The 25,922-nt window shown below is 36.8% G+C and overlaps 1 protein-coding gene across 2 annotated transcripts; it reads right to left on the minus strand.

The window, feature by feature from the left end:
• Positions 1-25,831, minus strand: LOC132549085 (ribosomal oxygenase 1-like). Of its 2 annotated transcripts, XM_060212998.1 has the most exons (18): positions 25,702-25,831; positions 24,972-25,085; positions 23,259-23,463; positions 22,670-23,043; positions 22,071-22,210; positions 21,584-21,683; positions 19,954-20,067; positions 19,567-19,673; positions 19,033-19,140; positions 12,723-12,757; positions 11,348-11,442; positions 10,699-10,782; positions 9,966-10,070; positions 9,405-9,546; positions 5,153-5,276; positions 3,681-3,780; positions 1,939-2,025; positions 1-1,195 (listed from the first exon to the last, which is right to left on the minus strand). In XM_060212998.1, exons 1-18 carry the CDS (start codon positions 25,741-25,743, stop codon positions 1,103-1,105), a joined length of 2,169 nt encoding a protein of 722 aa, XP_060068981.1. In that variant the 5' UTR covers positions 25,744-25,831; the 3' UTR covers positions 1-1,102. The 2 variants fall into 2 exon arrangements, with proteins under 2 accessions (XP_060068981.1, XP_060068982.1); XM_060212999.1 differs by lacking the exons at positions 1-1,195; positions 1,939-2,025; positions 5,153-5,276 and having other exon boundaries at positions 3,707-3,780.
• Between the last annotated feature and the right edge of the window lie 91 nt (positions 25,832-25,922).

Here is a 25,922-nt window from a genome sequence, read left to right on the forward strand (position 1 = left end):
TGATGATGTGACAATTTATTCCATTTTGAAGACATAAAATTTTTATTTTGTCTTCAGTGTGTTAAAAGCAACAGTCCTAAGCAAGCTTTAAATGTTCAAGTCAATATACATTGTATAATCAAGTATTATGAAATTGGTTCCGCCTAAAAGCAAACATAATGTGATAAAGATGCATATATACTGGTATCATATTGTCTGATTCATGGCTTCACTCTAGTTGTTTATACATCGTTTTAAAGGATATTTCATAAACAATCACATGTAATTAATTACACAGAAATATTGCAAGTACATACAATATAGAGTTGTAATGAAGCCTGGAGACAGGCCAATACAAAATATCACAAGTGTCATGCCAAATCTCAACCTTCCCACATCTTCCATTTGAGGTGATGCATATCCCTTTTACAAAGTGATGAAGGTTAAAATAATTCATCTTCCATTTTAGGTGATGCATATCCCTTTTACAAAGTGATGAAGGTAAAAATAATTCAATATGTTATTTGTGGTTTTATTTCAACGTGCTTGGAAAGATATTTTGTTGGTGAAGGCTTTATTTTTAAAATCCAATCAACAGGTTGGAAGTTCTCATCCTGTGTGCTGCGATAAAAGTTCAAGCTATATGAGGACCTATTAAAAAAAATCTCTTTTATCACTCCTAACCATACCCCACCTCAAGCTCCAAAATTTCTGGTTACAACAGTTGGGAAAACTCATGCTTTTAGAACTATGGTTAACATTTTACACACTGTAAGGTTACATAAATAATCTAGGAGTTAATAAGATGAAAGACATGAATCCAATATTAAAAACATATCTGTACAAATGTAACAACCTCCTTGAATAACAATATACACGATCATTTTGCAACTAGTACAAATATAAAGCTGTCTCTGACTCATAAATTTAAAAGAATACATCAAACAAATTTGAAGACATACAATATAACACACAGTACATCAATAACAGTATAACCACTGTCTGAACTGAACACAAGTTGGTGAATTCTAAGTCCTCTTTATTTAAGCAATTATACAGCATTCTTAGTTCACAGTTAATTTTTCATCTATATCACAAATCTGAAATGATGGGCGTGTCCTTGTCAATGGTCACTTGAGCTGTCATCATCCAATGATGTCAGGGGCTCTCCCGTAATCAACAAGCCTTTCTCATACAAAGATGTTGCAATTTCAAGCTGGAAATGAAACAAAATCACTGCTCAATCAAATTGAAACTTCATACCATAATAGGAGTAATATACAATGAAAGCAACAAAACAACACATTAGGACTTGAAACAGCATGACAAGGACTTAGTTTGCTATAACAGAGAAGCTCCTTCCCCCTTCCCCAGTCTGTCAGAGAAATTGTAATACAGACTTAGATGCAGCTCAAACCTTCCTGTGATGTACCATTTGTTTATACCGCTGATATGAAATGCTGAGTGACTAAAGGACAATACAACTTATCCACTTCTGTATCACTTTTCAATAGGACATATAGCTCTTTATTTTAGTGGAGTGAGACATCTTTCACTTTCCACAGACACGTGCTGATCTGACAACAAAGGACTAGACAAGAATACTGTTCTATAAAATCATGTTTATCTGACAACAGAGGAAAAGACAGGAGAAATTGTTCTATAATATCACATTTATCTGACAACAAAGGTCAAGTTAGGAGAACTGTTTTATAAAATCACATTTATCTAATGACAAAGGACTAGACAGGAATACTGTTTTATAAAATCATGTTTATCTGACAACAAAAGACTAAACAAGAATACTGTTCTATAAAATCATGTTTACCTGGCAAAAGAGGAAAAGACAGGAATACTGTTCTATAACATCACATCTATCTGACACAAAGGTCAAGACAGAAGAACTGTTTTATGAAATCACATTTATCTGATGACAAAGGACTAGACAGGAATACAAACCTTTTTCTCCAGAGTAGGAAGAGGTAATTTTTCAACACTGACAAACTCAGGGTAGGAGTGAATGAGGAATTCTACAGCAGATGCCACCTGTAACATTAACATTAAGGGATATATTAATTGATTTTCTCATCAATACATATTGAAATAATTACTTTTTCTATAAACATATCAATAATCAAATAAATACAAATTTACTACCCATGAACAGGACAATGAAACCACAGAGGGATGTCCACTGTTGGTTTTCTTTAAAAGTATGAAATTTCCTTTAATTTTTCCTTCTTTCTTTAAACTGTATTTGCTCTCAATTATTCGAAATTTGAGAATTCCACTTAAGAAAAATGCTATCATGGCCAACTGATGAATTCAAGATGGTTGGCTGTCCAGTTTCTGTGTTTTATTACTCTCTGATCAGCTATAAAATGGACAATGAACAACTAGGCAATCAAAAGAATATATAATTAAAATCCGAGAAAGATTCATCCAGGACTTCACAAAATATGGTAACAAACTTCCAATGTCAAAATGTCACAATTACATAGGCACTACAAGGAACCTAGGTGACCCTCCATATGAAATTTGAGAAAGACCCACATGGTGCTTCTCAAGAAATATTTCCTAACTTATATATTATAAAATACAAAATAGCAGCCTGTCAACTATTTTGTTTTTGTTATCAGTCCCAAAATTTAAAGGGCACAACTAGAGACTAAGAAAACCTGAAAAAGAAATTTTAAAACGATCTATCCACTTCTTCAATGTATAGTGATAAAAAACTTTCAGTGCCAAAATCAAAGATGGCCGCCTCTCAGTAATTTTGTTTTTTTTTCTCTGATAATTCCTTAAAAGAAAAGGGTCAGACAAGGGAAACCTACATATAATATTTAAGAAAGATTCATCCAAAAACTCAGCCATAATAGGACTTATCTAAGGTCTAATGACAGACCACGTAATACTCAATCATGTTAAAATGTATCAAAAAAAAAAAAAAAAAAAAATGAAACTGATGAATACTCCCTGAAAAAGTCTTAAAGGACACAACATTTCAACAAAGGGCAATAATTCAGTAATTAAGGGGTTGCAGGCCCTGAATGTGGTATATTGTACATTCTTTTATTATGATCAATATACACACTAAGTTTCATTATCCTACCTTAAATGCAAGCAAAGTTATGCTCATGTCATAAAATTTTAATAAGGGCAATAACTCTGTACTAAAAGGTCATGGGGTATGACTTTGCAACACTGCACCTTGCTTTTGGATGACTTATGTATACATCACATTTTAATATCTTAGGTTTAATGCAGGCAAAGTAATGCTCCACACACTAAATTTTAACAGTAATGATTTGTAAAAAAAAATTATCCAAGGGCAATAACTCTACAATTTTGGGGTCAAGGGCTCTGAATTTGGTATAATGCACATTGTCTTAGTATGATCAATATATCTTTTCTCCATTGTGATATATCCTTACCTCAGCCTCTACCTATATATACTGTCTCTAGTGCTATATCCTTACCTCAGCCTCCACCTCTATATACTGAGGATCAACATCATGGTATACACGTTCATTCTCTAGTGATATATCCTTACCTCAGCCTCCACCTCTATATACTGAGGATCAACATCATGGTATACACGTTCATTCTCTAGAGATATATCCTTACCTCAGCCTCCACCTCTATATACTGAGGATCAACATCATGGTATACACGTTCATTCTCTAGTGATATATCCTTACCTCAGCCTCTACCTCTATATACTGAGGATCAACATCATGGTATACACGTCCGTTCTCAAGTGTGTGATATATCCTTACTTCATCCTCTTCTGTTAGGAGTCTGTAATCAGATAGCACAAACTGTACAGAAGACAATGATCAATCTGGGTCTATGAGATTTTTAACCTAGTGAACAACATACTTCTACAGCCACCTACAGCCTGTGTAAAAAACAGCCCAAAAGGTCTGTTTTGTTCACATGTTCTTTAGGTAATAAAGACTTTGTTTTAAAGTTTTAGCCCAGCAACTTTTTTGTACATACCCATTCTTTTCATTACGTAGTATATAGCTAATGTTTTTCATTTCAACACAAATAAGATTTCTTCAACTAAACATAACAGCCCAGAGTGTTTAGATTATTGAAGTAACAGCCCAGAGTGTTTAGATTATTGAAGTAACAGCCCAGAGTGTTTAGATTATTGAAGTAACAGCCCAGAGTGTTTAGATTATTGAAGTAACAGCCCAGAGTGTTTAGATTATTGAAGTAACAGTCAAGAGTGTTTAGATTATTGAAGTAACAGCCCAGAGTGTTTAGATTATTGAAGTAACAGCCCAGAGTGTTTAGATTATTGAAGTAACAGCCCAGAGTGTTTAGATTATTGAAGTAACAGCCCAGAGTGTTTAGATTATTGAAGTAACAGCCCAGAGTGTTTAGATTATTGAAGTAACAGCCCAGAGTGTTTAGATTATTGAAGTAACAGCCCAGAGTGTTTAGATTATTGAAGTAACAGCCCAGAGTGTTTAGATTATTGAAGTAACAGCCCAGGGTCTTTAGATTATTGAAGTAACAGCCCAGAGTGTTTAGATTATTGAAGTAACAGCCCAGGGTCTTTAGATTATTGAAGTAACAGCCCAGAGTGTTTAGATTATTGAAGTAACAGCCCAGAGTGTTTAGATTATTGAAGTAACAGCCCAGAGTGTTTAGATTATTGAAGTAACAGCCCAGAGTGTTTAGATTATTGAAGTAACAGCCCAGAGTGTTTAGATTATTGAAGTAACAGCCCAGAGTGTTTAGATTATTGAAGTAACAGCCCAGAGTGTTTAGATTATTGAAGTAACAGCCCAGAGTGTTTAGATTATTGAAGTAACAGCCCAGAGTGTTTAGATTATTGAAGTAACAGCCCAGAGTGTTTAGATTATTGAAGTAACAGCCCAGAGTGTTTAGATTATTGAAGTAACAGCCCAGAGTGTTTAGATTATTGAAGTAACAGCCCAGAGTGTTTAGATTATTGAAGTAAACATAAATAATGCACAGATGACTGATGCTGCACAATGTGGCATATGATCTTAAAATCTCTTAATTTTAATTTTTGAATTTAAAATACTTTGACCAAATGAGTTTAGATGATCTGATCAGTCCACAACCAGTTCAGTACTTGCTTTAGATCTAATGGTTTAGTAGGTACAGCTACTCTACAGTGGTTTTAAGTTACCTGAGAACACCTTTCCTAACAATTTTTATATGTGTGTCTGGCTCCACTTCAGTTGCCCCAACCACCTTATTTTTCTGTTTATCCCATTTCTCTCCTCCATTGTGTATACTACATGATTTCTCACCTACAAAAAAAACATCAAATATACTTTGGTTTTATACAAGATTTAATTAATTAATTTTTTGGTAAATTATTGGAGCCAGGAAAAGTACTTTTCCTGAAGTGTTTTGTAGCTGGGCTAGAGAAGGTCAAAATGCCGACAAATGGAATAAAACCAATATAAAGTATGATCCAGGCTGAAATTTCGTGCCATTTCAATAGATCATATTTTCTGAATCATCAGCTTCTGTTTACAAGGACACTCAAGGAATTGTCTAAACTCTCCATCCCTTCTGATAGAACACAACTCTACTGTCTAAACTCTCCATCCCTTCTGATAGAACACAACTCTACTGTCTAAACTCTCCCTCCCTTCTGATAGAACACAACTCTACTGTCTAAACTCTCCCTCCCTTCTGATACAACACAACACTACTGTCTAAACTCTCCCTCCCTTCTGATACAACACAACACTACTGTCTAAACACTCCATCCCTTCTGATACAACACAACACTACTGTCTAAACTCTCCCTCCCTTCTGATAGAACACAACACTACTGTCTAAACTCTCCATCCCTTCTGATAGAACACAACACTACTGTCTAAACTCTCCCTCCCTTCTGATAGAACACAACACTACTGTCTAAACTCTCCCTCCCTTCTGATAGAACACAACACTACTGTCTAAACTCTTCCTCCCTTCTGATACAACACAACACTACTGTCTAAACTCTCCCTCCCTTCTGATAGAACACAACACTACTGTCTAAAGTCTCCATCCCTTCTGTTAGAACACAACTCTTCGGTCTAAACTCTCCCTCCCTTCTGATACAACACAACTCCGCTGTCTAAACTCTCCCTCCCTTCTGATAGAACACAACACTACTGTCTAAACTCTCCATCCCTTCTGTTAGAACAGATCACTACTGTCTAAACTCTCCCTCCCTTCTGTTAGAACAGAACACTACTGTCTAAACTCTCCCTCCCTTCTGATAGAACACAACACTACTGTCTAAACTCTCCCTCCCTTCTGATAGAACACAACACTACTGTCTAAACTCTCCCTCCCTTCTGATAGAACACAACTCTACTGTCTAAACTCTCCCTCCCTTCTGATAGAACACAACTCTACTGTCTAAACTCTTCCTCCCTTCTGATACAACACAACACTACTGTCTAAACTCTCCCTCCCTTCTGATAGAACACAACACTACTGTCTAAACTCTCCCTCCCTTCTGATACAACACAACACTACTGTCTAAACTCTCCCTCCCTTCTGATAGAACACAACTCTACGGTCTAAACTCTCCATCCCTTCTGTTAGAACAGATCACTACCTGTCTAAACTCTCCCTCCCTTTTGATAGAACAGAACACTACTGTCTAAACTCTCCATCCCTCCTGATAGAACACAACACTACTGTCTAAAGTCTCCATCCCTTCTGTTAGAACACAACTCTTCGGTCTAAACTCTCCATCCCTCCTGATAGAACACAACTCTTCGGTCTAAACTCTCCATCCCTCCTGATAGAACACAACACTACTGTCTAAACTCTCCCTCCCTCCTTATAGAACACAACACTACTGTCTAAACTCTCCCTCCCTCCTTATAGAACACAACACTACTGTCTAAACTCTCCCTCCCTCCTTATAGAACACAACACTACTGTCTAAACTCTCCCTCCCTCCTTATAGAACACAACACTACTGTTTAAACTCTCCCTCCCTCCTTATAGAACACAACACTACTGTCTAAACTCTCCCTCCCTTCTGATAGAACACAACACTACTGTCTAAACTCTCCATCCCTCCTTATAGAACACAACACTACTGTCTAAACTCTCCATCCCTTCTGTTAGAACAGAACACTACTGTCTAAACTCTCCATCCCTTCTGATAGAACACAACACTACTGTCTAAACTCTCCCTCCCTCCTTATAGAACACAACACTTCTGATACTGTCTAAACTCTCCCTCCCTTCTGATAGAACACAACACTACTGTTTAAACTCCCCCTCCCTCCTGATAGAACACAACACTACTGTCTAAACTCTCCCTCCCTTCTGATAGAACACAACACTACTGTTTAAACTCCCCCTCCCTCCTGATAGAACACAACACTACTGTTTAAACTCCCCCTCCCTCCTGATAGAACACAACACTACTGTCTAAACTCTCCATCCCTCCTGATACAACACAACTCCGCTGTCTAAACTCTCCCTCCCTCCTTATAGAACACAACACTACTGTTTAAACTCTCCCTCCCTTCTAATAGAACAGATCACTACCTGTCTAAACTCTCCCTCCCTTCTGATAGAACACAACTCTACTGTCTAAACTCTCCCTCCCTTCTAATAGAACAGATCACTACCTGTCTAAACTCTCCCTCCCTTCTGATAGAACACAACACTACTGTCTAAACTCTCCCTCCCTTCTGATAGAACACAACACTACTGTCTAAACTCTCCCTCCCTTCTAATAGAACAGATCACTACCTGTCTAAACTCTCCCTCCCTTCTGATAGAACACAACTCTACTGTCTAAACTCTCCCTCCCTTCTAATAGAACAGATCACTACCTGTCTAAACTCTCCCTCCCTTCTGATAGAACACAACACTACTGTTTAAACTCTCCCTCCCTCCTTATAGAACACAACACTACTGTCTAAACTCTCCCTCCCTTCTGATAGAACACAACACTACTGTCTAAACTCTCCCTCCCTCCTTATAGAACACAACACTACTGTCTAAACTCTCCATCCCTTCTGATAGAACACAACTCTTCGGTCTAAACTCTCCATCCCTCCTGATAGAACACAACACTACTGTCTAAACTCTCCATCCCTTCTGTTAGAACAGAACACTACTGTCTAAACTCTCCATCCCTTCTGATAGAACACAACACTACTGTCTAAACTCTCCCTCCCTCCTTATAGAACACAACACTACTGTCTAAACTCTCCCTCCCTTCTGATAGAACACAACACTACTGTTTAAACTCCCCCTCCCTCCTGATAGAACACAACACTACTGTCTAAACTCTCCCTCCCTTCTGATAGAACACAACACTACTGTTTAAACTCTCTGATAGAACACAACACTACTGTCTAAACTCTCCCTCCCTCCTGATAGAACACAACACTACTGTCTAAACTCTCCCTCCCTTCTAATAGAACAGATCACTACCTGTCTAAACTCTCCCTCCCTTCTGATAGAACACAACTCTACTGTCTAAACTCTCCCTCCCTTCTAATAGAACAGATCACTACCTGTCTAAACTCTCCCTCCCTTCTGATAGAACACAACACTACTGTCTAAACTCTCCATCCCTCCTGATACAACACAACTCCGCTGTCTAAACTCTCCCTCCCTCCTTATAGAACACAACACTACTGTCTAAACTCTCCATCCCTCCTGATAGAACACAACACTACTGTCTAAAGTCTCCCTCCCTTCTGATAGAACACAACACTACTGTCTAAACTCTCCATCCCTCCTGATAGAACACAACTCTACTGTCTAAACTCTCCCTCCCTTCTAATAGAACAGATCACTACCTGTCTAAACTCTCCCTCCCTTCTAATAGAACAGATCACTACCTGTCTAAACTCTCCCAACCTTCTGATAGAACACAACACTACTGTCTAAACTCTCCCAACCTTCTGATAGAACACAACACTACTGTCTAAACTCTCCCTCCCTTCTAATAGAACAGATCACTACCTGTCTAAACTCTCCCTCCCTTCTGATAGAACACAACTCTACTGTCTAAACTCTCCCTCCCTTCTAATAGAACAGATCACTACCTGTCTAAACTCTCCCTCCCTTCTGATAGAACACAACACTACTGTCTAAACTCTCCCTCCCTTCTAATAGAACACAACACTACTGTCTAAACTCTCCATCCCTTCTAATAGAACAGATCACTACCTGTCTAAACTCTCCCAACCTTCTGATAGAACACAACACTACTGTCTAAACTCTCCCTCCCTTCTAATAGAACAGAAAACTACTGTCTAAACTCTCCATCCCTTCTAATAGAACAGAACACTACTGTCTAAACTCTCCATCCCTTCTAATAGAACAGAAAACTACTGTCTAAACTCTCCATCCCTTCTAATAGAACAGAACACTACTGTCAAAACTCTCCCAACCTTCTGAGAGAACAGGAGGAAGACTGTCATGTATGAACTGTTTCCCCATCTGGTCACAGGCAGCGTCGACTGGAGCATTGCTGATCAATCTAACCATCATTTGCTCGACCTTCCTTAGAAAGTCTTTTCTCTGTGGGTTGTCCTGTCAGAGCAAACCAAGTAAGTAAATATGTGTGACATACAGTTGTGTTATTTAAAGGTAACTTTAAACTGAAAGCAGATATTACTATAAAACTTAATTTTTTTCTCCAGTGTCATATTTTTGCCATTATATTTTATGAAGAATATTGAACTGGTGACTTTTCACTGAGAAATAATTATATCAAATATTTATCAATTTATCGATATTAACTTATAATTAAGGTGAAAGTATGATACCAAACTTGCATATACCATTTTTCAAAAATGCCAAAATCTGTGCTTGGCACAATAAAACCATTGAACTGATACACTGATTGTACATTTTGATAATCCAATGCAGTTGAGCTTAACATTAATCACCACTAGAGTTCACCGCCTAGATGAAGTTGAGCTAACATTGTGGTGAAACACTCTACTTACAACATCAGAATTTGCGACCCCCATGAAGTTGAGATAACCTCGAGGTAAGCCTTTTCTGAATTCAACATCTTCCTCAATGGCAATCTGCAATGCTCTAGGCATGAGCTGAAAGTAAAAATGTACAGAAAATTCCCTAAAGTACTGTAAGATAAAGTGTCTGGTATGACAATATAATATATAATGTATATTCAGAATTAATCATATTTTAGCAGTTTTTGCATTGAAAGTATTGCACTTTAATATGATTTTACCAATCACACTGTCTACATGCTGCTTATATATGAATTACTGTGTACAAATTTATTATAGACTTAATTTGCCAAAGATTGAGTATATGTTGAAATTTTACATCATGTTTACAGTAATCAAATACAGGGTAACTACATGGTTAAGATCCAGTGAATAAGCCCTTCCTTGAAAACCATCATAATTCTCCTTGATGTTTATTTTGTTTAATTTGAAGTTTACCTGGTAATTTTTGTAATTGATTATCAACACAATGGTTGATCACTATTTTCCTGATTGTAAATATGAATGTATTACAGTTACATTGTAAGAAGCAGTAGGAATTGTAAACAAGTTTTTTACATCAACAGTTGTGACATTGTAATTAGAAGGAAATGCTGTAAATATAATCTAAAACTGCTTCAGGGTCTGTGCAATATCTTCTCAACATTTTTCACTGTTGATAGACAGCAACAACAGCATTTTAAATTTTAAGAGAAATTTGTACCTTTTCAAATAAATCTCCCCACGTGTTCTTCTGGTAACAGGAAACCGTGATGTGTAGGGAGTGTTCATCTCCAACTGTTTTAGCCTGGTCAAAAATATACTGAAATCTGTCATAATCTATACATAACCCACAAATCTCAATACATTGTGCTTCAAAACAATTAGTTCTGTTATTTCAACTTATGTTAAACATGGACACCTGTCAGTTGAAGTTTCACAATAGTTTAGGTTCAGTGACAGATCTCAAAATGGTTAGGATAAATGTAAATCATGTAATTTATCATTATTCTTCTCTTCCAGGTGTGGCAAAGGAAAGGTAATATTGGTGATTTGTAACAAAGAATTGTATCATGTTATTGCCAAGATAACGGGCACTGTATTCCGAAATATACCAGGTGGATGGTCCCTCTTCGTAGATACTGGAAAGTATTTACTGAAATATACCTGGTGAATGGTCTCCCTTGGTAGATACCTGGCACTTTATTCTGAAATATACCAGGTGGATGGTCCCTCTTGGTAGATACGGGAAAGTATATACTGAAATATACCTGGTGAATGGTATCCCTTGGTAGATACCTGGCACTGTGTAATAAAATATATCTGGTGAAACGTCCCCTAGTAAATATTGGATAATGTATACTGAAATATACCTGGTGGATTGTTCCCCTTGGGAAGTACAGAAGATCTCCTGGCTCAAGTGTCTTCTCTAATATAGGCTCGCCTAAATCAGCATCAGTGAAGTTACCTAAATCAAAGACAATCAAAAATGGAACAACTTGTTGGGTTTTTTTTGGTGAAAATATCTGATAGAAGTATATATAACACATGATTCAAATTGTACAGATACCTCTGCCCTAAGAATATTTCTATAAAAATCGCTGAATTCTAATAATGTGGCATGGTGCTATTCAGCCAGACTTGAACTAAGAACTAAGATTTCACAATTCAACATATTCTTTAATTCTAAGTTTCCAGCTTTTAACTACTACCATACTAAAGATGCCCTTAATTTGAAGTCAAGACATGATAGTAACATCCCCTATAGTACAGCTAGCTGTAACTAGACGTGTCTTTGATTTGATGTCTACAGATGTGATAGTTAGCATCCCCTGAAGTACAGCTGTAACTAGACGTGTCTTTGATTTGATGTCTACAGACATGATAGTTAACATCCTCTGAAGTACAGCTGTAACTAGACGAGTCTTTGATTTGATGTCTACAGACATGATAGTTAACATCCCCTGAAGTACAGCTGTAACTAGACATGTCCTTAATTGGTTGTCTACAGACGTGATAGTAACATCCCCGAAAGTACAGCTGTAACTAGACGTGTCCTTAATTTGATGTCTACAGACATGATAGTAACATCCCATGAAGTACAGCTGTAACTAGACGTGTCCTTAATTTGATGTCTACAGACATGATAGTAACATCCCATGAAGTACAGCTGTAACTAAACGTGTCCTTAATTTGATGTCTACAGACGTGATAGTAACATCCCATGAAGTACAGCTGTAACTAGACGTGTCCTTAATTTGATGTCTACAGACGTGATAGTAACATCCCCTGAAGTACAGCTGTAACTAGACGAGTCTTTGATTTATGTCTACAGATGTGATAGTTAGCATCCCCTGAAGTACAGCTGTAACTAGACGAGTCTTTGATTTATGTCTACAGATGTGATAGTTAGCATCCCCTGAAGTACAGCTGTAACTAGACGAGTCTTTGATTTATGTCTACAGATGTGATAGTTAGCATCCCCTGAAGTACAGCTGTAACTAGACGAGTCTTTGATTTATGTCTACAGATGTGATAGTTAGCATCCCCTGAAGTACAGCTGTAACTAGACGAGTCTTTGATTTATGTCTACAGATGTGATAGTTAGCATCCCCTGAAGTACAGCTGTAACTAGACGAGTCTTTGATTTATGTCTACAGATGTGATAGTTAGCATCCCCTGAAGCACAGCTGTTACTAAAGGAGTCCTTAATCAAGTCTAAAAACATAGGATTATAATTCAACTTACCACTAGAGAACCTAGGCAACTTCTCTGCATCCGACCTGAAATGGATTATTTTTTCATATAAATCCTATTAAATTTAGTTATACTTCATGATGATCCAAGAATCATTAACATCATATTTAAACATCAATTTAACTGTAAGCACACCTAATGAGGGATCAGGACTTAAAAATATCACATTAAAAAAATAGGAATGACAAAAACATAGATATTAGATGACTCAATCAAGCTGTCAAGGCAACAAAATACAGTTAACATTTGATTGGAATCTGATTAAATTACTAATAAACAGAAAACTCTAAGACTATGTTAACAGACTGTATATCATATTTGGTCTTATTTCTGAAAGGAAAATGACCAATAAAGAAGCAAAGCAAAATTTCCCAGGTGTAAAACTTTGGCATAAAGCATAAGCATTAACAATTTCAATAGGGAGTAGTGCCCATATAAGTACACATAACCTGGGAACAAATTCCTGTCAGTAGATGAGACCACCAGGGTTTGTACACTAACGGAGTCAAAAGACAGAGTAAGAAGTTACTGTGACTCTGAGACAGAATAAACACTGTATGACAAGTTTACATGGACACTACATTACTGTGACTCTGAGACAGAATAAACACTGTATGACAAGTTTACATGGACACTACATTACTGTGACTCTGAGACAGAATAAACACTGTATGACAAGTTTACATGGACACTACATTACTGTGACTCTGAGACAGGATAAACACTGTATGACAAGTTTACATGTATACTACATTACTGTGACTCTGAGACAGGATAAACACTGTATGACAAGTTTACATGGACACTACATTACTGTGACTCTGAGACAGGATAAACACTGTATGACAAGTTTACATGGACACTACATTACTGTGACTCTGAGACAGGATAAACACTGTATGACAAGTTTACATGGACACTACATTACTGTGACTCTGAGACAGGATAAACACTGTATGACAAGTTTACATGTATACTACATTACTGTGACTCTGAGACAGGATAAACACTGTATGACAAGTTTACATGTATACTACATTACTGTGACTCTGAGACAGGATAAACACTGTATGACAAGTTTACATGTATACTACATTACTGTGACTCTGAGACAGGATAAACACTGTATGACAAGTTTACATGGATACTACATTACTGTGACTCTCAGACAGGATAAACACTGTATGACAAGTTAACATGGATACTACATTACTGTGACTCTGAGACAGGATAAACACTGTATGACAAGTTTACATGGACACTACATTACTGTGACTCTGAGACAGGATAAACACTGTATGACAAGTTTACATGTATACTACATTACTGTGACTCTGAGACAGGATAAACACTGTATGACAAGTTAACATGGATACTACATTACTGTGACTCTGAGACAGGATAAACACTGTATGACAAGTTTACATGGACACTACATTACTGTGACTCTGAGACAGGATAAACACTGTATGACAAGTTTACATGTATACTACATTACTGTGACTCTGAGACAGGATAAACACTGTATGACAAGTTTACATGGACACTACATTACTGTGACTCTGAGACAGGATAAACACTGTATGACAAGTTTACATGGATACTACATTACTGTGACTCCGAGAAAGGATAAACACTGTATGACAAGTTTACATGTATACTACATTACTGTGACTCTGAGACAGGATAAACACTGTATGACAAGTTCACATGGACACTACATTACTGTGACTCTGAGACAGGATAAACACTGTATGACAAGTTAACATGGATACTACATTACTGTGACTCTGAGACAGAATAAACACTGTATGACAAGTTTACATGGATACTACATTACTGTGACTCTGAGACAGGATAAACACTGTATGACAAGTTTACATGGATACTACATTACTGTGACTCTGAGACAGGATAAACACTGTATGACAAGTTTACATGTATACTACATTACTTGACTCTGAGACAGGATAAACACTGTATGACAAGTTTACATGGATACTACATTACTGTGACTCTGAGACAGGATAAACACTGTATGACAAGTTTACATGGACACTACATTACTGTGACTCTGAGACAGGATAAACACTGTATGACAAGTTTACATGGACACTACATTACTGTGACTCTGAGACAGGATAAACACTGTATGACAAGTTTACATGGACACTACATTACTGTGACTCTGAGACAGGATAAACACTGTATGACAAGTTTACATGGACACTACATTACTGTGACTCTGAGACAGGATAAACACTGTATGACAAGTTTACATGGACACTACATTACTGTGACTCTGAGACAGGATAAACACTGTATGACAAGTTTACATGGACACTACATTACTGTGACTCTGAGACAGGATAAACACTGTATGACAAGTTTACATGGACACTACATTACTGTGACTCTGAGACAGGATAAACACTGTATGACAAGTTTACATGGACACTACATTACTGTGACTCTGAGACAGGATAAACACTGTATGACAAGTTTACATGTATACTACATTACTGTGACTCTGAGATAGGATAAACACTGTATGACAAGTTTACATGGACACTACATTACTGTGACTCTGAGACAGGATAAACACTGTATGACAAGTTTACATGGACACTACATTACTGTGACTCTGAGACAGGATAAACACTGTATGACAAGTTTACATGGTCACTACATTACTGTGAAGAGCAGAAAAACAAGCATGATACGACTAGTTCACATTAACACAAATCCTGAACTGTACAGTTTGATTATAGGACTAGTTCACATTAACACAAATCCTGAACTGTACAGTTTGATTATAGGACTAGTTCACATTAACACAAATCCTGAACTCTACAGTTTGATTATAGGACTAGTTCACATTAACACAAATCCTGAACTGTACAGTTTGATTATAGGACTAGTTCACATTAACACAAATCCTGAACTGTACAGTTTGATTATAGGACTAGTTCACATTAACACAAATCCTGAACTGTACAGTTTGATTATAGGACTAGTTCACATTAACACAAATCCTGAACTCTACAGTTTGATTATAGGACTAGTTCACATTAACACAAATCCTGAACTGTACAGTTTGATTATAGGACTAGTTCACATTAACACTAATCCTGAACTGTACAGTTTGATTATAGGACTAGTTCACATTAACACAAATCCTGAACTGTACAGTTTGATTATAGGACTAGTTCACATTAACACAAATCCTGAACTGTACAGTTTGATTATAGGACTAGTTCACATTAACACAAATCCTGAACTGTACAGTTTGATTACAGGACTAGTTCACATTAACACAAATCCTGAACTGTACAGTTTGATTATAGGACTAGTTCACATTAACACAAATCCTGAACTGTACAGTTTGATTATAGGACTAGTTCACATTAACACTAATCCTGAACTGTACAGTTTGATTATAGGACTAGTTCACATTAACACAAATCCTGAACTGTACAGTTTGATTATAGGACTACTGTGGATTCATTTATTTTCGTTGGGTTCAATTTTCGTTGTTTCTACAAATTAGACAGTTTCGTGGACTCATAAATTCGTGGATTTTTAATTCTGTGGGGAAAAAATAAAAACGTTAGAATGTTCTCTTTTTGCTTCCAGTCGAAATTTTTTCTGTTTGTATTAAGGCTATGTTCACAGGAATTAACACTGATGACCAGAATAAAAGAACGTTTTTTTTTCAAGATGGTGTCCTGTGTTTTTATAACGCTGGTTTCTGTTTACAACAGTCTCGAATTAATATCAAACCACAAATCAGTATATATCCTGGCGTGTAATCAATCAGTAATTATCAGTCAATTAATGGACTATGTGTGTAACAGGTGTGTAAACAAGATCTGCAGAAACAATTATGAAGTAAAAACACAACTCACTGTCGATAGTATAAAGAAATCACAGTGATAAACATATCATTATGTATCTTATCCATCATGTCGTTAACACAGTGGTTAAAATCCGGGAAATTGAATCTGCGAAAGCCTGACGTTCCTGGGCTACCCAACCCTTCAGAAGCACCCAGCAGGGAACAAGCCCTAACATACCAAGCCGCGAATGATGAAACGGAACCAATAACCACCAGTGGTCGTAAACGTAAACGTGGAGAATATCAGACATATGATGATGAAACGAGGGCAAAGATCGCTAGGTGTTCCATAGACAACGGGGTAGCGAAAGCATCCAGAAAATTCAGTGCTGAACTTGAAAGAAAAGTTAGTGAGACAACGGTCAGGAGTATGCGCGATCAGTACGTGAAATTAAAAAAGAAAGGTGGAACTGAACTGTCAGTGTTATCCAAGTCACCTAGGGGAAATCCCCTGTTGCTAGGCGAAGAACTTGACAACCAAGTGCAAGACTGGATACGACAATTGAGATTGAACGGTGGTGTTATCAATGTGCGAATTGTGATGGCCGCGGCAGAGGGTATCGTGACGAAATTCATGCGACGAAAGCTGCAGAGATATGGTGGACATATTGTGATAACAAAGTTCTGGACTAGATCTCTTCTACGGAGAATGGGATTCGTGAAACGCAAGGGGACAAAAAGTGTCAAAGTTACTCCGGAGGATTTCAGTGACATTCAGCGAAAATTCTTGGAGAAAGTGAACAATGTTGTCAGTGGTAGTAACATTCCGGATTCTCTAGTCATTAACTGGGACCAAACAGGGTGTCAACTTGTGCCGGGGGGTGATTGGGTGCAGCACTGTTGGCCAAATTGAAAGACCATGGAATCACGCCTCTCTTTGTACCGGCATGCTGTACCGATAGACTGCAACCACTAGACCTGTCTGTTAATTATGATTACAAGGAGGAACTCAAAACACACTTCCATGAATGGTACTCTCAACAAGTGATGGCCAAGTTACGTGATCGAGAGGATGATGCGGACAATATGTGTGGAGCTGTTGTAGACTTAAAAACATCCGTACTGAAACCGATACACGCGCAGTGGGTAATTGACACGCACGAGAAAATCTCTCAGCGCCGAGATGTGATCGTACATGGCTTCCAGAAAGCAGGACTAATATGAACTGATTAATAATCATGATATGTTTAGAATGTTCAGAATATCAGAATATTGTGGGGAAAAAACATTTAATTTCATTAATGATTCGCAATTCATAGTTTCTCAGAAGAAAATGTTCATGGACTCCTTAGTGCTGGAATATTATGTCAAGGCGTAGCATTACACGTTTCATAAATGTTTAGGGTGTTAAAAAGTTTTGTATGATCTAGTGCTTACTTTGTTGTTGTTTTCTTCTGATTGAATATTTGAAATGCATAAACTAATTCATTATCTCAACAAATTGTGTCTGTTGTTTTTATTAATAATTATTGTGAACCTGTAGTCGGATAGAAATACGGATCCAATCTTCAATCGACAGGATGGTCCGATCAAGCCTAGTGTCCACAGTGTCGCTAACGACTGCGATCCCATCATACTTAGCATCACAATGGGTAATTACCTTTTGTTATGTTTAATGATATATAATTATATATCGTTGACACCAATTTAGCGTATCCATGTCGAGCCTCAGACTACCCGACTCCCGACTAATTACGGGGCTTCTGTCATTACCGGTGGACGTTTCCGGTGTCGGCAAAGATTACTTGGTCAAATAGTAAGTAGTTCATATTTCGTTGTGTTTTTAAATTCATGGATTTGCTCATCCACGAAAACAACGAAAATTGGACCCCCACGAAATAAAATGAATCCACAGTAGTTCACATTAACACAAATCCTGAACTGTACAGTTTGATTATAGGACTAGTTCACATTAACACAAATCCTGAACTGTACAGTTTGATTATAGGACTAGTTCACATTAACACAAATCCTGAACTGTACAGTTTGATTATAGGACTAGTTCACATTAACACAAATCCTGAACTGTACAGTTTGATTATAGGACTAGTTCACATTAACACAAATCCTGAACTGTACAGTTTGATTATAGGACTAGTTCACATTAACACAAATCCTGAACTGTACAGTTTGATTATAGGACTAGTTCACATTAACACAAATCCTGAACTGTACAGTTTGATTATAGGACTAGTTCACATTAACACAAATCCTGAACTGTACAGTTTGATTATAGGACTAGTTCACATTAACACAAATCCTGAACTGTACAGTTTGAGTATAGGACTAGTTCACATTAACACAAATCCTGAACTCTACAGTTTGAAGATCCAGTGACAACACTATGCCACTGTGACTAGCTGACAAATCAAGCATTGTATGACGAGACACATGGGTACTGACCTTGGACTGTAAAGACGCCAGTGTTTCTTCCCCTCCAGCTGTAGTATAAACGCCTCTATATCATCATAGTGGGGGGCAAACCCTTGTGTTCCTGGAGGTGTTAAGTATCTGTGACCAAAATAAAGTGAGGAAGATAAATCATTGTTTTGAGAATTTTTCCCAGTAATTAGGATAAAGTTGTTTCAATTCAACTAGCCTAAAAACAACCTTGTTATCAACATTGACACTACATACCATGTGGCCTCGCTACAATTAAGTTAAGTCTGCAAACTGGTGAAAATATGCAGTCTCTCATATTTCTATTTTCTTAATAACTTTATTTATATAAGAACCAAGCATGTTGCTAACAACTTCAACACATATAAATTTACAGGTAAATTCACATAGATTTATAGGTAAAAACACATATAGATTTATAGGTAAAAATCCTCTTTATTGCCAAAATTACATACACAAAATGGATGTAGTTATGAGAGGTATATATTTTACAGATAAAAGTAAAATAGACTGTACAGTTCAGTTACCATAACTTACGTATTAGCTCCTACACAACAGCCAAAGTATTCTTGTAGCATAGACAATAACTTCCACACATTCCTGGAGTAGGTCTGTGGATTTAGCAATCGCACTGAGCAGCCACTCTAAAATTAAATTCACAATTCACACAGAATACATGATCATATTTAAACTAAACACCTAGATTACTACGAAAACTTTCTAGAGGTTGAATAAATATTTACACTGGTATCAGTTCTGGTGCCACTAACATACTCTCCAAAAACTCAGCCTTATTTATAATGTTTGAAATTATATTATACTGAAAAAGGCCAAAGAGTCATATCACATTCTTCTTCTTGATAACAGAACCTGGTTAGCCAGAACTTTCGATCAATTCTCGTCTAATTAGTGTCGTTAATTTACCTGGTACATGTCCCACACCACAGGTGCATATGCCCTTCCCACTGGGTTGTGTGTCTCTCTCACTCCATTTGTAAATGTTGTTATATCTAAATTTACTGAAAACTGCACATTTTCCTGAAATAAAGTAAATTAGTTCAAATAATCTGACTTCTATCGTTTCCTACAATGAAACAGCAACAAGAGTATATACTGTATGCATACATATGATTATATTAAGCAATCATTTGATTTGGACAACACTACAACTACATATAACTGACTGATGTCATTAATTATGGATGCGTTTTTTGTCTTTTAGGCTCAATTGGAAATGTTCAGACACTAAATATGATGGCAGAATAACATTCATCTGGTAACAAGAGATCCCAGAGGGATCTTGGCGCCCACCATTTGAGGATCTGTTTTCAGTTCTTGAAGATTTGTTTATTTTTTTTTGTTTGTTACAGGAGTTGTAAATGTTCATGAACTGGTCTTCATTGAATGTACTCAATGATGGCACAAGATATTTTTATTAAGCACCTATTAGCAAATATCATTTGAAAAAGATCCCAAAGTATTATTAGATAGCAGTCAGTTACAGTTGGATAATGGACAATATGCTTGTGCTGTATTACTGTTGACATCCAAGATGGCTGCCTGTGGGCCACCTTGATTTCAAATCAGTCCAAAAAAGGTACAATGCACAACTAGGGACCAAGGGAAACCAATATCTATGAAATATCAGAAGGATCCATCCTGGACTTCCTCAGATATAGCAGTAACAAGATTTTACTCTCAAAATCCAAGATGGCTGCCTGTCAGCCATCTTGATTTCAGATCAGTCCTAAAAGGTATAATGCACAACTTGGAACTAAAGGGAACCTGCATATGAAATTTGAGAAAGATCCATCCAGTACTTTCCAAGAAATAGCAGTAACAAACTTTTACATTCAAAATCCAAGATGGCCACTTGTCTGCCATCTTGAATTCGAATCAGTCCAAAAAAGGTACAATGCACAACTAGGGACCAAGGGGAACCTGCATATGAAATTTGAGGAAGATCCATTTAGCCACCTGTCGGCCATCTTGAATTCGAATCAGTCCAAAAAAGGTACAATGCACAACAAGGGACCAAGGGGAACCTGCATATGAAATTTGAGAAAGATCCATCCAGTACTTCTCCAGAAATAGCGGTAACAAACTTTTACTTCCAAAATCCAAGATGGCCACCTGTCGGCCATCTTGAATGCGAATCTGTTCAAAAAAGGTACAATGCACAACTAGGGACCAAGGGGAACCTGCATATGAAATTTGAGAAAGATCCATCCAGTACCTTTCCAGAAATAGCGGTAACAAGAATTGTTTACGGACGGACGGACCACGGACCACAGATGCAGGGCGATTTGAATAACCCACCATCTATTTGAATAGATGGTGGGCTAATAAAACCAACGATATAATAATGTTGTTCAGTTTAACGAAAGACATAGCTTTTTCACTGCCCTGCATTAGACCCAACCCTGACTTTGAGTCATTGGTTATGAGTTGTCCCCCCTGGGTTACTGCAGGACAGATACAATAAGATGTAAGGCCTGATACTATTTAAAGTGAAGATATAAATAGATGATTGGACAATAGTGCTGTTTGATACCTCCCGCAGAATCCTGTCCAGTTCTGCTGTACTAAACCAGCCATCATTGTACTGCTTCATATGTCTCTTTACCAATAACGGTTTCTTCTCCCACAGTTCTCTGTACATTAAATATAAGCAATGTGTGAATATTGTCTGCGATTATAATAATGTACTACATGGTGTAAGAAAGGATGATAATGAGAAAAAATGGAAATCAGAATTTCGTTGTTGTAATACTTCCAATTGATTTTCAGAACAGCGATACTGTATTTTGATATGAGGAACATTTAAATACAAATTTACTAGATACTGAGTTGATATTAAACAATATTTAAGCGAGTATAACTTACTGAATACAAACAAATACCAGTAAGTGAGGAAGAGCAGAGACGAGAGGATACACCAGAAATAACTATCCATGGTTTTCTACATAGGAAGGATAACTACACAATACTGATAAAGTGATAACACTTCTTGTGCCAAGGCCAATTGCCCCTTTACTCACTTGAAGAATTTATCTGGTTTTACTGGGTGTATCAGGCACTCAAAAATTTTCTTGGCTTCCGTGGTGCTATCATGCATATAAGGTAAATTGGAATTTTCCATTATTGTTTCTTCTGAGAAATCCATGGCTTGCTCTATCTCCTGCAAAAGGCAATAAAACTTTCATTTAACATGTAGAAGGCTTTTCTTATTTTCGATAATTTTTTCAGGATTTTCTCAGGCAAGTCCAGTACATCATTTCATAAATTTACATTAATACCATTACTTAAAGATACAGTGGGTTCCTAAAATGTGTGCATGTCCTCAGTCCAGGACTCAAATTTGTCTTAATTTCAAATATTTTTGTCAAAATTGAGTTAACTTTCTGCATCATTGGCTTGAGTATGCATATTCATTATATCTCTTTTATGGGTACATGTAAGGATATACTTCAGAAATTTTATGTACCGAAAAAGTGGAATACAATTTGCATTGATGGGTAATACTTATTAAAATTAATTAAATTATTTAGAATTTGAATTAATTAAAATAATTAATTAGTAGATTTAACCTGCTATTATTTGATACGAAGAACAGAATTATAATATAAAATAAATGTACCTCTGTGCTACATTCAAACTGATCACTTCTTGAGTCCTCTGATTTTTTTCTCTTGCTTGGTGTTCCATTTTCAGCAGAAATTTGTTGTCTCTTGTGCTTTTTCTGTGCTGATTTTGAACTTGGTGACACTCCTTCCCTTCCTTGTTTGGGTGAAGAATTTTCTTTGCTGGCTGGAGATTTAGGCGATTGGGCTTGTAGTTCAGATGCTTCTGTTTTAACCTTGGACGATGACCTTGTTGTGTCAATAGGTGGTTTTGATTGGGATTGCACTTTACCTTTAGGTGGCAAGGGGTTCCCACCAGGCTGCATCTTACGGCGAGGTTTAATGATTGTTGTTTGTGGTACCTTGGGTGTGTCCTGGCGAAGACTTGCACCTATTTATGATAAGGTGAGGTAAATAGTCATAGCGGACTAGTAACCATACAATGTTTTCACAAAACATATTCCTGCACTCCAACTTTATGAGATCAGAGCTAAGTCTGTCTGATAGATCTTAATGCAAATAACAGACAAGACCTATTGCTCCTTCTATAAATACATATAAGAACTGACTGATTTGAAACTGAGGGAAAAACAAGGTGTGACTTACTAGACAATTTTTCTTTGTGTGGCTTTTTAGCGATAGCTGGTGTTGAATCATTGGTCAGGTCTGAGTTTGATGCTCGTAGACTAGTCAATTTCACAGTGTCCTCATCTCCAGCTACTGGACCACTCTCACGTACCTTTAGGATAGAAGGTCTCATTTTTGGTGTTCCCCGTAAACTCTGACGCAGACTGCCCGTCTTTAGTGCCCTCTGAAATTTTACATCATAGTCAATACATTCAGTTGCAATTGCATATTGTGTGTAATTGAGAAGCAGGCCTGGTTCCAATAATAATCAGACATTTATCTGGTTGACGAGAAGCAGGCTTTGCCCAACAACCAAACAAGTCATCTATATGTGTGTGGTATTTGAGAAGCAGGCTGGGCCCCAATAACAAACAGACATCTATTTCTTAGTTGAGAAGCAGGCCTGGTCCCAAATACCAAACAGACATCTATTTCGTGGTTGAGAAGCAGGCCTGGTCCCAATTACCAAACAGACATCTATTTGGTGGTTGAGAAGCAGACCTGGTCCCAAATACCAAACAGACAATTGTTTGATATCTGAGAATCAGGCCTGGTCCCAATACTAAAGCAAACAGACAATTATCTGCTATTTGGGAAGAGACTCAACTCCAATACTGAACAGACATTTGTCAAATGTTTGATGTTCATGTCAACTAGCCTTGCTGTCTTTATATACTATAGAATTTTCTTTAAAAATATGTCACTGGTCGTTTCAAAGTAAACAGTAGTAAAAGGGCGAATAATTTTCAAATTGGACATGCTAACATTTGGGAGAAATAATTTCTATGAACTTTTGATATATCTATAACAAAACACAAGTTTCAGTTATCTACAAATGAAATAATGTCTGTCCTATTTAGTATAATACTTTCACTCTGAAACAGCTTTTTAGATAAAGCATTTAATCTATATCATTTTATTGTTACAAAAAAAATTCACTTCTCACAAATTGGTTCTGATAAGGGCTGTCTGTGCTGCTGACACTGAATCAAATAAGCAGTTAAAGGGGCACTGGTTGATGGGATTAAATAACAACAGTGAGGACTGGGGTTTAACAAAAATATGGCGAATGAACAAACACCAAAGCTAAGACCAGATTAACTCCGTCGGGCCTTGTTTCCAGTTCCTGAATTTTACATGTCCCTGATTTTGCTTACTTATGTTAATATACTTTACAAGAATGGAAATTTCAAGAAAAGCAGCCATTATTTGGTCCCAAGTTCTATAGCAGAAAAATCCCTGACATTAAAAGATAAAGATTCAGAAAAGTTTTTTTTTCAATAATTGTAAATTATCGTAAAAAGCAAATAGCTTCAAAAGGAAGTAGCCAATGTCAGGTGTAAATATGAGGATAAGGAATAGAGAACTTTGAGTAAGGATACCAAAAGGTATGAAAATTGATTTAACAGAAACTAAATACTAAACATGAAGAGGAAATTAATCACAACATACTCAAGCCTTACTAGTAAATGGGTGTTTAACCTGTCTACTAATTTAGCCCTATCTGTCGTGATGAAGTCTCTGCGACTGATTAAACATTCACTCTTTACTAACCTGTGAGCATTATGAGATTAATTTCCTCTTCATATAGGCAAAAAGCTTTGTAACATATTTTCATGTCTTGAAGAATATATCATTCCGATCTGAAGAATATATGATACATACAACATCAATCAAATTTCTTAATCATACCAGGAGTTTTTTGCTTTTGCCATCCACCTTCTTATCATCAGTTACATTTACAGCAGGTGTACTGGCTGCACGACGAATCATCCCTTTGTCGATATCATTCTGCTGGTCTTCTTCCTATGTTATAAAATCTATATGTGGTTATTATGTTTTTAAAAAATCTATACTTTATCAGGTTGGACACAACCCCTCATATGGTCCTGTATTTGATGGACAGTTACTACTTTGAGTAATCAGTTAGTAACACATCAAATATAACATGATTTCTGGAAATATCAGTAGCATAAAAAAGTACTTGAAAATGCTCCGAATGCAGGATTTTAAATGTATCTAAAATTTCAATTTTTACTTATGGGGAGGGGTGTCTGTGCCCTTCTTGCTGGAGGGAGCTGCAGCCTTCTTCCCCTACTTGTCACTTCGCTCCTCTTACACTGACTTTGGCAGCAGCTCAAGGATCCATGATTATCAGCATCATGAGTCACAAAAACTCTAACTTAAATCACAGGTACTTGTGGACTACACACACGGATATTGTGTTTTTTTTATTATCATTTTTAAGTGACAGTGTTTCAGTATCTGAACTGTACTCTCAACCTTTACATCACGACTACATAACTACTCTAGATTTTGAAGGTATCTTTATATATACATCACTCGTGGTTAATAATACAAATATAGCAACACTGAGTAACGTGCATTTCTCACGTTTCTTATCGTGACACATGCACAGTACCTTTTTAGCTTTAAACACAGAAAATGCTGAAACTCTCTTCATTTTGTCGATCTTCTCAAGTACATTGATCAGAAGCGGTCAAAATCTTTTTTCAACCATGTATTTTTAAGGACTGGTCTTTTCTAACTCGTTGAAATTACTGTGCATCCATCCATCTGTTTAACAACATCCCGCCATGTGTTGCTGTTCAAAATGGAAGGTCGCTTATAATATTATAAATC

The sequence above is a fragment of the Ylistrum balloti genome, unplaced genomic scaffold (genome assembly GCF_031769215.1).
Source record: "Ylistrum balloti isolate Yb309-2 unplaced genomic scaffold, AGI_CSIRO_Ybal_v1 Utg370042, whole genome shotgun sequence".
NCBI classification, from domain to species: domain Eukaryota; kingdom Metazoa; phylum Mollusca; class Bivalvia; order Pectinida; family Pectinidae; genus Ylistrum; species Ylistrum balloti.

What these genes read in the sequence shown, in the direction of transcription:
- LOC132549085 (XM_060212998.1), bottom strand. Translation starts at nt 25,743, where the DNA reads ATGAAGAGAGTTTCAGCATTTTCTGTGTTTAAAGCTAAAAAG. An exon ending in GGGTCGCAAATTCTGATGTT is followed by an intron (nt 9,547 to 9,965) that starts GTAAGTAGAGTG and finishes TTGCTCTGACAG; the next exon opens with GACAACCCACAGAGAAAAGA. An exon ending in TCCTCCTGTTCTCTCAGAAG is followed by an intron (nt 5,277 to 9,404) that starts GTTGGGAGAGTT and finishes TTTTTTTTGTAG; the next exon opens with GTGAGAAATCATGTAGTATA.